The following is a 15,268-nucleotide window of genomic DNA, read 5'->3' as shown; positions in this document are numbered from 1 at the left end:
GCTGCCACAATGAGCTTTGCATCCAAATCTGCTGAGCATCGCTGGAGTCACCCTGCCCTCCCTCCCCGGGCCATCACCGTCACCTCATCCAAAGCAGAGCTGCAGTTTTGCCCTTGCTCCCCAGCTATTCTCCACCAAGGCCAGCTGTGGTGCAGCTCTGACCTTCCCGAGCGCGGGTATCCCCCTGCTCCATGCAGGGCTGGTCCCGGGGCGCCCCGGCTGCGGCTCAGCCCGCGGCGGGCAGGAGGAGGCGGAGGAGGATGAGAGGGAGGATGCTCCGAAAGAGGTGCAGGAGCTGCAGCGCTGGTCCGGCATCGCCACCTGGTGCTCAGTGCCCGGCCCGGAACTCAGCCCCTGCTCCTCCCGAGATGGATTTTAACTAACACTGCAAATGCACTAAAGCAAGACCATAAAAATTCAGTCTTGAGTGCAGCACAATTCTGGTAGTGGTTCTCTGAGAAAAATGGGCAAGAGGGAAGCAATTACAGTGACTTACAGTGTACAAGGGGATACATTAGTAAATAGTGATTGCACCAGCCCAAAAAACCCCTTTCAAGCTGGTTGGCTCACTCAGCACAAAGGGCAGAGGGGGCACAGTTTCCAGTCACACTTGCCACTGTTTGTGCCCAGGACTGTGTGCTGCATCAGGTTCAATTCCTGGCATCCTTCAGAGAGCTGGGGTGTCCAAACAGGACTCTTTGTGCACCATCCACCAACATGCCAGCACAGAGGAACATCTCCTACAGTCAGGCTGGGAACTGAAAAGCTAAAAACCAACCTGTTACCCCTCCACTATTAAATCCCTTGTTATAACCTCCTCCCCCAATATTCTCCTCAGCCACTGCCTTTGGCATCCCCAAGAGATGTCCCTGCATGAGGGGACCCATTACCAGAAGCTTCAGTTTTACCCGTCTGCTGCTTTGCACAGCAGTGATCTTCTACTTGTTGAGCTATTTGGGCCTCCAACCTTCAAAGACAGACAGGAGGAGTCAGCAGTGCCCAGAAACCCTGCAGGATCAGACCTCACTGTGCCAGGTTCAAGCACCACCTGCTCTGCAGACTGCACACAGGGCTCATCCCACCTTGCAGAGCAACTCTGATCACAGCACCAAGGGACCACTTTTGGAAAAGTATGCTTTTCTTCTTATTTTGAACCCATCCTTCTCCAAAAAACATCCTTCCTTGAGTACTTAAACCTTAAGAACTTGCTCAACACAGACAGAAGCTCTTCAGGTTTGAGGGCTGAGGTGACTTTTCCATAAACTTTGTGGAATAGAAAAAAAATACAAAATTGCAGCATACACTATTTCAGCCAGGGAACAAGAGAAAGTCCTGTATCTGTGTAGCCCAAGATGAAATCTGCAATTGCATGAACGCACAAATTACAAGTTATTCTGGGAAAGATAAATTCAGTAGAATTCAAATAGAATCAAAACAGTATTGAAAAAATTAGAAGAAAAATCCCAACAGAACAAACCAGCTGGATCACAATTAAAAAGGTCAAAAATTTATTTTTCCTTAGGGCATAAGAGGCATTGTAAACAAAATACCAACAAACAAACAAACAAATCACAAGTCAATTCTTACAGTCTGCAAGCATTTGAAGATAGAGTACCCTTTTCCCACCTCCCCCCAAACACTGCAAGCCTGCTCAAATGGTAACAGGCAACAATCCTGGGCCCTGAAGGTCCAGGGAGTTTTGCCATGTCCCAAGATGGGACTAAATTTCTCATATAAGAAGGACACTGCATCTGTTTTATTAAACACTTAAAAAAAAAGTCCAACAAAATATAAATATTACAGACAAAGATCAGATTTAGCACCACCTTTGGTCCAAGCAATCAATGAACTGGGAGATGACAGGTACAGTTTGTTTAGCAAGTCCTTTCTGCCTGAGTCTTTGAAAACATCAGAGGTTCACATTGCAACAACTTGTAATGTCTCTGAGAAAACACTTCCCAAATTCTGGCAGTTCCTCACAACCTCCCAGGGCCCTGCACACAGGGAGGGCGCAGCCTCCTGGCTGGGCAGCAGCACCCAGGCCAGCAGAGCTCTCTCAGAGCGCTCGGCAGAGCCCTGTGGGACACAGCAAACACCGTGCCAAGGGCCTGGGCCTGCTCTGGCCCAGCAGAGCTCCGACTTCAGGCATGGCTGAGAACCAGGAGGAGCAGTAGCATCATCCCGAACTGCCCTTCCCACTAACATCTGCCAGCCTCCACCACCTGTCAGGCTGTAGCACTTGGGAGCTGCCAGGGTGGGTAATGGCAGATGCTTGGAAGGAGCTGAAGTTGACTCAATGCAAGTTATTTCAGCATTTCTGCAACATACAAATCAGAAGCTCTTTTATCAGTTGTAGGTTACTCCAAGGCCTTTTTAGGTTCATCTTTTCCAATACACACCAGATGTGTATTGGAATGTGCCCATCAGATGCAAGGTTCTGAAATTTTGCAAAGAGGTGTCACTGATCAATTGCTGTGCCACAGCACCAGCGTATGCCAGGACACAGTCACAAGGGCCTGTGATAATCCTGGAGGAAAAATTAGGTTCATAAGCACCTGGCAATCTTTTGTTTCTTACAACTCCCGCTCCTGTAAGTGTCCACAACTCAAATTGTCTTTTCCTTCCCTGCGGGAATTTTTGAGCAGTTCTGATTAACCATTATCAAATGCTGTTCAGTTCCAAAATAATAACAGCTCTAACAAATGCCTATAGAGAAATGCTGACATCTACTTTTAGGCACACTAATCTGAAGTCTTTGTTCTGCATCTTCACATGTACAACTGCCCAAGACAGATGATGTTTCTCATTCTCTGTTGAGAGACCCATACAGAGTTTTCACCTTTACAGAGACATGATTAAAATTTCCCAAACAAGCACTTGTTTTACTTCACTGCTTTAGAACACGCTGCTCTAGGGAGAAATCCCAAACCTCAATTACTTTACACTGTTTTGCAGTTCTCTGAGCAAGCAGTTGGTCATGGCACAGAGAGGAGGGCAGCCCCTCTGGTGCATTCCCTGTCCCACACAGGGCACAGCCATGAAGACAGCTCTGAAATAGTTCTGGACTGGACACTGCAGTCAAGTAAAGTGCAAATCTGGATTATGTTTTCCACAGCTCATTCCCCCCACTACTGTCATATCCAGAGCAAATGAAAACACTGTACTATGATAATTTCATTAATTTTTGCTAGGACTAAGCTACACTTCTGTTGTCCCAGTCACAGAAACAGGCCCCCAGTATGTGTCAGCTAAATCCTCACAGCTCCCTGCTGATTTGGGCTGAAGCCTGAGGGAAATTTCTAGAGAGTCACTTGGCAAAAAGGAGACCTGTGTTTTCCTCACTGCTAATACATCTTTTGTGTTGGCCCACAAAAAACTTGCTCATTGTTAACTACTACTCTGACCTGCATCCAGTCTTTCCAAATGTTTACACACAGACTCAGGGACTGGTCACAAAAAGATCTAAAGATCTGTTTCGTGTCAGTTCAGACAGACCGGGGCATCTAATCCCTCATCAACAATCACTCTTGCCATCCATGGCAAAAGATACTGTTAAGTGCAGAAAGTGTCACTTTCCTGGATTTCAGTTTTACTGGGATGACTGAGAAAGGCAATTTTTTTTTATCATGACTATCATTTCCTTTCCTAGGAAGACCTCTTATAGACCAAAGCACATCTGGACCATTGCAGGAGCTGTTCATTGTACAAACAGTTTTATCCAACTGGTCAGCATCTCAAGCTCATTAAACAAAAACTGAACAATGCTTGAAGGTACAGTTATTATTTCTGTCTCTAGCTCACATTTGCAATGACATGCTGGGAATGTCAAGACACCTGTCACCTCTCTAAGAATTAATTCATGACCAAAAGCTTTAACATCTACATGATCAACAATATTCACTCCACTGCCTTCAGTGGAGCTGGATCAGAGGCCACAACAAAATATGGTCCAAAGCTGTTACCACAAAAAAGGATTTCCCCAGACTCATTTTCTTCCTCTCTTAGCTTAACTTGCAACCCAAAACAAAGTAAATGGTCTCCTGCCCATAAACTCTCTTAAAAAAAAAAAAAAAAAAAAGCTCTCAACCATTTCCTTCTCATATTTACTGCAACAGAAACCATACCAACTTCTAGACATTTTCCCAAGCAGAACAGACTAATTGGTTCCCATATTAAAAACAAAACAAAAGACAAAAAAGTGTCACCAACTTGACCACACACACTAAACCAGCCACACATTTCTCTATCTCTAGTCACCGACATGCTCTCCCAAGAGTCCAAGCTCCCACCAGGTACATTCCCACCACCTAACCACTGAAAAATGGAGCTCTACACCAACACAGAAACAACAACAGCATCTAGTTTTCAAGGTCACATTAAGAACATCAACCATCCAAGAAACCCACTGCAAAACTTCACTTAGACCAGGCCTAGATCCATTTTTTTTTTTTTTTTGTCAACTAAAAATTTGGGACAGCAAACCCTCGAGGAGCTTCCAGTCCAGACACATGGCATTGCTCTGCTAATGCACAGGAGCACAACAGCTCAAACAAATTTCAGCCTTCCTTCACCAACAGATTTAGGCTCCCAGTAACTCACTAGCCACAGTTTGCAGAGATAATCTGGGCTAATTAACACCTCTGGAAACAGAGCCAGATGTTCACAGCCACAATTAACACCTCTGGAAACAGAGCCAGATGTTCACAGCCATCTGAGCTGATTTCAACACCCACCTGGAGTTATCTGCATCTGAACCTCAGCCTAAGCAGCAATCAATCAAGCTGCTGGCAGGACTTCTTCTGACATGACATTTGACATTGAGCCTTAACTGAGGAGGGTCATCTACATGAATCTCCCTAAACACTGCCAGCAGAGTAATAAGCACTGCTGTCTGCAATTAAAGAACAGCACTGATGCCGTGTGCAAGTCAGCCAGACAGCAGAAATGCACTTACTCTGTACACTGCTGGCCCCACATTACTCATTTGGACCCTCAGTACAAAAAAGTCATTGTAATGCTCCACACGCTTTGCTTTTGCAATATTCCAGGTTTGAACTCATGACCAGTAATGAGCAAGACTTTTCAGCAAGTCTGTTCAGCATGACACAGAAAAATTCCTCCTAGCAACTGGAAACAACTTTAACTTCCTCCTTTCCTGAAAGTCCAAGATAGGAAGTAGTTAAGCCAGCTATTCACTGAAATACTTCATTTTTTAAAGGTTTTTTTTTTTAAAAAAAATTTATTTGTTCCAGTTTACTAATTGCTACAGGCTAAGCTCCAGTGATTGCACTATTCTTTTCCATCCTGCTTGAAGGGGACAGAAAAACCACATTAATGTGTTCTGGGGGACCCAGAGTCAGGACAGAATTTAATGCTCCTCTAGCCATCACCCAAGGGTGATGATGGGGTTTTGTTTATTTGTTACTACTTCCCTGGTGATGCAGAAGCAGTTCCAGAAACAAGCTCTCCAACCACAAAAGAACTGTTTGCACAGAGAATACTGCCACATTGCTTACCTTTCAGTCATCAAATACAATAACAGCTTTGATGGGGAGTATCTGGAGAAATCTGAAATATTTACTTAAATATTAGATGTTGTACTTTAAAAACTTTCTTACAGTGCCAAGTGACTCTCCCTTCCACCTGTTTTTCTCCTCCACCAAACAGGGACCAAGACAGGTACCATTGTAACCAGATATGGCATATGGCTTTTCCCTGAGCATCAGGGAAAGGTCATTAAAGCCAACATTTTTCCAGAAGCACTGCTAGCACAGGGCTGTTCCTGCCAACACGGGCAGGTCTGGAACAGCCACGCTTGCCCACTCCACCAGCTGAACCTCAGTGCATGCAAATTCCCAGACACACAAACTGCCTCAATTACCACAAGCATATAGCCTATGTTTGTCTTCTTTTGGTGCACTGGTGGCTTCAGGACACAGACTATCATAGTCTATTAGGGAGTGAAAAAAATCAACTTTTCTCAGTAACAAAAAATCCTGTCACAGAGCAGTGATGTATTTAAACCATCTTTACAGAGAAAGCACCTGCAGTGTTGGACCAAATAATCCATGGCCTTATTAGAAACATCTTTTTCCTCATATTTTATCTATCTCTCCCCTGCCAATATAGTTACTTCTAATTTCATTTCTAATTTCTTTCCAAATGATCAACGTAATTCCCATAATTTTAATTCAGTAACAAACAGGAGTCTCAACTCAGGACAGTAGTGGCTTATGCTGACAAGAACATGTCTGTAAAATGCCAGTGTGAAGCTTTAAACCAAATTTATTTATAAAAAAACCAAACACAAAACAAAAAAATTGCACTCTCCAACTAAAAATCAACACTACCTTGATGCAAGAACAAATGAAGAACATAGTTGATGGGACCAGCCCAGCCCTGACAATATAAAATGGGGGAAACTAATTTGTTGTGGCTATCCAGCCACGCCCGCACGCAGTGCGGCGCAGCCTCCGCTCCAGGAATTGCTGCAGAGGCCCAGCCCCGGTGCAAGGGCACCCAGGAGAAAAGTTCCTCCCTTGGCACACCCTGCAAAACTGACACCCAGAGCAGAGTTATGGGTGACCTGTTACAGACACCTGAGCTTTGCTCCAAGTTGGGTCTAAGATGGAGGAGGAAAAGCAGCAACAGCAACCTACATCCCAATCCAGAGTCAGCTGGCTGGGGGCTTCTGGATCCGGCCTGACGTACAGTACTTGATTTGGAACTTACACACACAACAGACACGACTGCTGAGCAGCACAGAGGGAGGGACAGAGCAACACAAGCACCGGGCAGCGTTAGCAGAGGCCATCAAACGGTTCAAGTGTGCGGACACATTCCCCATGCACCATCGCAGGGCTGAGCCCTGCTTCTAGCAAGCACCGAAAAGCAATGAAAACAAAATAACTTAGACAAACATATGCTTTAGACCATCATACTGGTACTGGTGGCAGCTATCAAACACTGCAGTGACACACAGCACTTTGCTACGTGGCTGAATAGCATCTGAAGCTGACAGAGAAGGAGCTGCTGGTGATGGAAAACCACCAGCAAATAGCAGCAAAGCTCCAGCTGGTTTTAAAGAGCTGCAGGATTTGCAGCACAGTGGATGATGGCAGGGCAGCACCAAGGCTAAGCAGTCCTGTGCACCCTTGGGAGGTGTAGGAACAGAGTGCACAGAGCTTGCTTTTGCTGAGAACAGTTCATGCTGAGCACCCACAAGGGTCTTCTGTCAGTGTAACTCTACTGATGCTTGTGGGCTTCTTGCCAGTTTAGACAAGAGCATATGAAAGAACTAAGTTGGCTCCTGAAAACCAGATTCCTAATGGGCAAAATATTGCAGGTTTTCCAAAATCACGTGTTTGATACCATTTCAGTACAGCTGCAGAATTCAGTTTTTCTGTTTGAATGCAAAGGTCTCTGGTAATATTAAGGTTTTCTGACAAACTTAAGAACAGCAGGACAAAAATTAAGCAGAAAACTGAGGTACATCCCCTCTCCAGAGTAATGAACTAGAGCCACAGGAGATGTACTTCCCAGAGCTCAGGGAGTCAAGTGCTCTGGCTTTCACATTTCTCTTGCACCTTACAAAAATAGTCCAGTTTTTCAAAGGTGGTAGATTTTGCTGCTACCTGTAAAGTCACATTATTTTTGACAGATGGAAGTTCTCCTTCCATTCAAATAGAATTTAAGACATTACCTCTTTTGAAGAGCAAAGTTTCTGCCCAACTTTATTTAGAACCTGAGAGATCCACCTTTGCAAGCCAAGAAATATGAAATCAATATCCAAAACATCTGTGAAATTCTGCAGGTGAGAATCAACCCAGATAAAAGGAAGACCTTTTCTTCTTAGGTTAACAGTAAGGACAGAAAAGAAAGGACCTGTAAAAATATTCCCATAGCTCTTGCAATAAATACAAGTACCAACACAGTATCCAAACCTGGGACTGCACCAGCAGAATTATTTTCCCTTCTGAATTTACCACCAACTCTGAAGCGCAAAGAGGTCACAACCAGCAGAGACAAACCAGAAGACAGAATCATGCATGGATGACACACAGAGTGTTTCAAGCATAGCTCAGAATCCTGTATTGACAAGGATGTTAATGGACATTCTATACATAATCCTGGCAACATGCAGCGTAATCCTTATACTTTCACTAACAGGTGATAATTCTATGGAAAGCAGCCATTCCCAACCCAAGCCACCCCAGCTGTCAGTCTCTACCTACCCAAGGGTTCTGTTTTCATCCAGTTGCCTCCTCCCCTGCATTTCCCCTTCCCTAAGAGTGCATGAATAGAGAATTGCCAACATTTCACACTGCACGTTCCACTCCAAGTCCTGGATGAGGGGCCTGTTTATTCTATGAATATTGCACTTATCCACTCATTGGATTTGCTTTTTCTCAAGAATGCAGAATATTTGGGAAAAAATAGAAAAAATAGTAGGATACAACACAGGAAAATATGAGTTATTAACAAGCTAGCTATGAAGATCTAAAATTAAATAGTACTAGTTCTATTCTGTTAATACTAGTAATATGAAAATAATGAATGCTTTATCAAATTCCCTTGTTTTTCATATAAGATAAAAGCAGTAACTTTCTTTTTAACTGAGGAAAGCAATGAATATATATTACAATAAAATATGACTCATTAACATCTGAAAGTGATGAAAACAATTATATAATGCCTTCGTCAAACTTTATAGCATCATAATGGAAGGAGTCTTTGGGGTACACATCCACAAGGAAAATATGCATTTTTTAGCTATACCCATGCAGATGTGAATTTCCATTTTGAAGAGTCTAGCTGCAAGACAATTCCAATCTTTCCTTATTGTGTATTTGCTATTATTGAATATATCAGTTAAAAAACTTCCTGTTGACGCATCAGTTAAGTGCCCCAACATGTGCCCATCATTGCTTTTATCTTGAAAGGTTTGACTTGCAAAGGACTGGTACACACGACTACACTCACCCATTGCAGGGGGTGACAGCTAAAACAGTGAATGGGAATTGCCTCCCATGGGGAAGGACTCCTAACAAAATGTGAGACTCCTGCTGCTATGAGAAAGTGTTTTGAAAGGGGAGACAAGGGAAACCAGCAAATAAACTTTTCAGGCATTATATAAACCTCAATAACGAACTCAGAAGTGCTCATTATTATTAAAGTTGCAGTATACAGCAAGACACAATTTTCACATTCTTTAATTTCGTTCTCTGGCATTGGAGTTTGGAATTTCTGCTGGTCCAAATTCAAGACTTTTTGGAAAATACAGAGAGTGAGTGAGAGCAAGACAGCAAGAGCAGCCGCCTCTCCCCCCAGAGGAGGGCCCCCTTCAGCTGCAAATGGCTCTGCTCAAGCCCTGCAGACTCTTCCTTTTAACAACCTGGTTCAGGAATAAACCAGAAAGAGAAATTTAAACAGTACTACTGATTTCTGCATTGAGTGTTCACTGAGGTGTACATTACGTTTAAATATTGCTCTTGATCCAGTGTCAGTTCTGACAAATTTAGTAAATAAAAGGCGACGTTAACATTTTTAGAAAAGAGCTAAAACACTTCTAGCACTACACTGTCCTCTGAGTACTCTGCCAGGTTTTCCTGCCCTGCAGTCAGCTTTTGTGATGTAGCTTAAGGCCTTTCCCTCTGTTTCACAGCTAAGAGTGAAGGGCTTGCTATTTCGGGTATCAGTAGAACTGACCAAAACTAGCTGCTCACCAATGGAAAAAAAAATTTCCTGCTATCTCTCAGTTGAAAGAATCAAAAAAAGAGAGAGCATCTCAGTGAGAGATGCAGTGACAATGATAAGACAGGAGTGGGAGGAATTGCATTGGGAGTATTTGTTTTAAAAGTGTCCTTTTAAACACAAGCAGCCAAAACAACTACCAAGTGAAGGGAAGCCCATGTGGAAGCTTTTCCACCAGGGTGGAGGCCAGCGTGCCAAGTGGTGGCCAGCAATGATTTCTGGCACCAAGGTGGCCATCTGCACTCCATCCTTTTTGTAGGTGAGGGCAGAGGGAGGGCACAAGTGTGGCTCTGCCCATCTGCAGGGTCTGGCCTCTCCTCAGGAGGGCAGGAGGCCCTTGGGATGGGATAAAGCAGCAGCAGAGCCTGGAGCTGCTGCATGAGGAAACTGAGGAATCCCTGGCAGTGCCGCAGGCACCCCCACTCTGTGTGACCCTGGAGCAGGGCAAAGCACCTCCCTGCAAAAGGCAGAGCTGGAGAAGCACGCCAGCAAGATGGAACAGGAGCTGTGGGACAGACAGACATCTCTTACACAGCTCAGGCAGAGCCTGGAGCCTCCTAACCTGAGCCTCACAGAGAACTTGCATCCAGCGGGGCCAGCCCTGTGCAAGGCACACGGCAGCCAGGCACTGGAAGTGTCTGCCAAAAGCACCTGTGCCACCCCACACCCTGCAAGGACTCCTGCAGCTCAGAGTGCCCTGGGCCTGGCTTTGCTGGATGCAAATGTGAGTATTTCCAGTAGTCTGGGCCCTTCTGTCTCCTTGCTGCTCTTCCCTCCTCGGATATGGGCTCATGTCAGGCCATACCACACTCAGAGAATTCAGTGGCTCAATGCAGAAGATCTGGGAGCTGTGCTTTACATCCCCCCAAAGAGATGACCCAGTGGGAATGTGTTCAAACAAAACTTTAGAATATTTTAAATAATAAGTTAATTCTTAATAAATATGTGCTTCAAGAAAATGTTAATTATATACTGCACCTTTAAATAATGCACTTAGTTCTCTGCATTGGCTTCCATTTTGGTTTCTGTTATTGTTAAAGTGCATTAATTCAAAATAATGAACCACTTCCGCATCATTATTGTTAAAATAAATCATAACATTAATACGAATCACTAAGTCACTACTATTAGTACTGCAATCTAGCAGATAACTCTATGTATTGCTCTATTTAATACTGTCCAGCAGAAGAATATAATACTTCTATTACAATCTCACAACAGCTCCAGCAGTCTTTTATGGCTGCTACCATCTTAGTACAACTGAAAATGGGGAGAAGTATGAGAGACAGGGCCACCACGTCTCAGAGACACATCCAGTGAGATGCAGCTAACTGGACATGTACTCACACATCACAGGGTGAGACACCAAGGTACAAGAGGACCCTGCACTGTGACATGAGCTGTTGTGCAGTCACACCTCCTTCTCCTGCCATCACAATTTAAAGGGATCCCAAACAAACAGCCTCCCTCCCCACCTGCTGCAGAGAGCTGCTCCAACCACAGCACTGTTTAGAGCCTGTAGTTGTGGCACCTGGATGTTGTTTCAGCTCCTGAAAGGACATCAGCCACATCAGCTGTAGGCAACTCTCTCAGTGTTATCATGGAAATTAGTAAAACCCCCAAACCACACACACACAGAAAAAAAAAAAAAAAAAGAAAAAAGAAAAGAAAAGAAAAGAAAAAAAAGAAAAAAAGGAAAAAGACAAGAACAACATATAAATTCCCTATTTTTTTTTGGCAGTGAAACATCCCCAGGAACATATGGTATTGTTGTGCTGTTTTACTCAGCCCCTTGATCCCAGCTATTTTGAAGCCTTTATAACCTTTAACTTCCAAGCCAATTCAGAATGAAACTGGTGGAAAAAAGGACATGTAATGCTTTGTGTAAACCAGTAGTGAAATGGTCTGCCCTCCCCCCCACCCCAACAGATTTACAATGCTGCCTATTATTTAAAAGAATTAGATATTGATCTTGAGTGATTAACAAGGCCATTTAAGAAAACCACCAAGCATAACTTCTTTAAGCACAGTAGGGATTTAGTAAATTATGTTTACAGTACAAGGCTACCTCACAAATAACTCCATATTCCTAGCCTTTTCCAATGGATACCTCTTCCATTTCCCACACCACCCACACGTGTGCCACATTTCAAAACATGAGTTAAGAAAGGCAAACAGAACTGGAACTAGAAGAGGCAGCTTCCTCATTAATGCATTGTGGACCGAATTGCTTTGATATTAAATCTCTGAGCCTGAGAAGCCCAGGCCCACTGTCCAGTACAAATGTACTCTTTGGATTCAAGTGGGAACAGAAACACATATTTGGCTCCTACTTCAGTTTTAACTCTTTTCTGGTAAAACCAGACACACACACAAAGAAAATACAGTAAACCCAGAATGCACAGAATAGACAAAAACAAAACACAAAAGCAATTCCCCAAAAATATACAAATTATGTGCAGACTGAGTTTGATGGCTTTTTTTTCCCCCACTCATTGTAAACACTGATGTTGCAGAAGGTTACAAATATTTCTCACAAATATCCTGGTGGACCCTGCCAGCAGTCAGCACCCTTGGATTTGGACCAGAGGGCAAAACAAGGATTAACACATCTGACAGCTTTGTCTTTAGTGTCTTAAGGGACTTTGTCGACTTTGACAACTTTTGAGAAACCCAGCTCTGGGAAGAGAATCAACCAGTACCACCTGGCAGGAGCCAGGCACAGAACCAAACATGAAGCCTACACAGTAACAAACGTGCTTAAGCAAGGGGTTTGTAGGCTTGTTTTTACAAGCACCAGTAGGCATCACTGCCCTTGAACACCTGAAATCTCAACTCAAAGAACAAGACAGAATGAAAGGAAACAAAAAGCCCCCAACCCACACCACCTGATGGCCTTTTCCGGTGAGTTAGCCGTAACAACGCTGAAGTGTGAGACCAAAACTCTCCACGATGAAAAGGCTCCAACTCTGGACCTACCAACTGTTGAGTATAGTTAAAAAAAAAAAAAAAAAAGTGAACATCTCCAAAGGATTAGAGTCCCTCTAGTGTTTCAGAAACTTTCATTTGCTTCTCATTGTAAGTTGCAAAAAGCATTTGGAATTCTTGGGTATTCCGCATATGGACAAAAATGAGGAGAAAGGGAGCCAAGATTGTAAAACAGTTTGGCACAGAACTCCCCAGGTAGATGCATGTGTATTTCTCTCACAAAAGGCACACATTTGGTTTCCTATCAATAATGGGAAGGATGGGATGTCATACCCTGTTACACATACAAGATTATTAACAACTTCACAAAAAGGCATTTGACTATGCTGCATCTTCCTCGTAGTTGCTTACAACATGTAAACCCCACAAACCTCTCCAAAACACAGCAGATTTGTCCTCATATAGACTCCTTTGTACAAACTGGAGCACAGGGAAATGTCTTTTTGTGTAGCAATTGTTTTTTCCACATGTACACAGCAGGAACAGTATAAATTAGGGAGGTTAAAGATATTGCAATATTAGTTCTTTTTCTCCAAATAATTTGAGGGCACCCAGCCTTTGAATGGCTTCACACCATTCATTATCTGGCAGTACCACCAGCCATTGGGGTTCCTTTCGAGGACCTCCATGCAGACACCTTCCTGAAACCCCGCAGTCTCCTCATCCCCTTCATAGTCTGCAATGGAAACATAGATGTCCTTGAGATTGTTGTGGATGAACTGGGATTTCTCAATGGGCTTTGGCCTGACTGTGGACACAGGGATCCCGTTCCTCTGCGTGGGGAGGTTGGAGGTGGTCTCGGAGCTCTCCGTGCCCAGCCGCTCCGGCTGCTTTCCCTTGGTGTCCCCAGGCTGCGCCCACGCGTTGCTGAAGGAGGAATTCCTGCGGACGGTCCTCAGTTGATCCGTAGCTGTTAGAGACTCATTTCTGCGCAAGGAGCACGACAGGTTGTTATCCTTTGGTGGTGGAGACACAAACACCGACTGCGGACGGACTGCAAGCTGTCTCACACCATTCCTCATCTTAACTGGCCCTGAAGCTTTTGAAAAGCCACCAGGAGGTTTGCTTGGGATGGGTGGTGTTGCACGTTTGCTCTGGTTGATGGTGTTCAAAGCCTGAACCCTCTTCTCTATCTTCTCTAAACTGTTTGACTTGTTTTCATTTTTCCTGTTCCTGGCAAAAGAGGAGTCAGTCTCTGCTGATGTAGCTTCTTGCTGGTTATCAGGGAGAGCCAAATAATGGGAAGGAGCCCAGCCTTCCACATCTCCATACCTCAGGTACCACCACCCACTGGCTTGCTTTTCCAGCACTTCCACTTCTACTCCTGCTGGGAAGCAAATTTCAGAATCCTGTACCTTTTGGTATGAGTCAGTGGTCACATAGAAACATCTGGAGTCATTTTCTTGCTCGGTTTTGGCTGTGTGGCTGGAGCAGAAGATGCCACGGGAAGGAGCTGTGATGAGATCAGCCGAGCTTCTCCGAACAGGGTCATCCTGGCTCTCAGAAGCTGTGCAGGGGGGGCTTGCAGATTCTTCACTTCTTGAACCTTTGAGTCCACCTCTAAGCTGCCCAGTTGGCCTCAGCTGACGCCTTAAAGTGCTAATATCCATCTTTTCTTGGCTCTGAGAGTCTGCCTTGTTCAGGAAGGGTTTGGGCCTGACGATTGGCTTTGCTCTGATGGAAGGACTCTGCCCAGGATCTTTCTTCATGCCTGTTCTTGGAACGCTACGTAAGCCGACATCTGAAGCTGACCTTGGTTTTGTCTCCTCGCTCCTGGAATAGTGACATTTTCCAAGATCAGGCTGAATGTTTTTGTCTGTCTTGAGCTTCATAAGTGATGATTTAGGAGAGCTGGAACATGGAGAATTCCTTCGGATCAAGGACAGAGAGGAGCTTTTCTGAGAATCGGAATCCCCACTAGATTCCTTGTTGGACAAAGCGTCTTCCACATAACGCCTAAACCCCTCGTTCTCATAGATGGTTTCCTCTTCATGAGCTACTTCTTCTGAAGACTCTCCTACTTTGAACTTTGCTTTCTGAAGTGATGACACAGGGGAAGGCTTGAGGGGCTGAAACAGTCGTTTTTCGGGAGTACCCTCTTCATGGTGATTTTCACTCACTTCACACTCCGAGTCAAAGCCAAAGGCAGGCACATCATACTCAGGTTCTTCATATTTCAGCTTGTGGGGAGAGTCCTGGGCATCTCCTGAAGAAACTGCTCCAGGAGCTGTTCCTTCTTCAGAGTCTTTTTGTTTACTGGGAGGTGCTGGGGGAGGAACCTTTGGGCGGGTTAAAGTACTGGTTCTTCTGTTCAAATTCGGTTTCTTTCTCTTGTCAATGTAAGATGCTGGAGCCCATCCTTCCTTCTCTCCAATCTGCACATACCACCAGCCACCAGAATTCTTTTCGATAACCTAAGAGGTAACAAGGAACATGTCATGTAGACAAAAATCTCAACTCACTGCTTCCCACTCCTCCCCTTCTAATCCACTCCCATGCAAGAAATAAATATTACAATTTTTCCAGA

General features: G+C 44.3%; 1 protein-coding gene across 3 annotated transcripts in view; it reads right to left on the bottom strand.

Moving 5' to 3' along the window:
• Positions 1-1,485: 1,485 nt before the first annotated feature.
• Positions 1,486-15,268, bottom strand: part of SH3PXD2A (SH3 and PX domains 2A) — a 259,186-nt gene continuing 245,403 nt past the window's right edge. For 2 of the 3 annotated variants that reach the window (XM_063405375.1, XM_063405374.1), the window contains exon 14: positions 1,486-15,155. In XM_063405375.1, coding sequence (XP_063261445.1) covers positions 13,260-15,155 — 1,896 coding nt within the window. In that variant the 3' untranslated portion in view covers positions 1,486-13,259. The remainder of the gene's footprint in view (positions 15,156-15,268) is intronic. The other variant, XM_063405373.1, reaches the window with a different exon arrangement.

The sequence above is a fragment of the Prinia subflava genome, chromosome 9 (assembly GCF_021018805.1).
Source record: "Prinia subflava isolate CZ2003 ecotype Zambia chromosome 9, Cam_Psub_1.2, whole genome shotgun sequence".
Taxonomy (NCBI): Eukaryota; Metazoa; Chordata; class Aves; order Passeriformes; family Cisticolidae; genus Prinia; species Prinia subflava.
The sequence above is the reverse complement of the archived record's forward strand: the minus strand, read 5'-3'. Positions and strand labels throughout refer to the sequence as shown.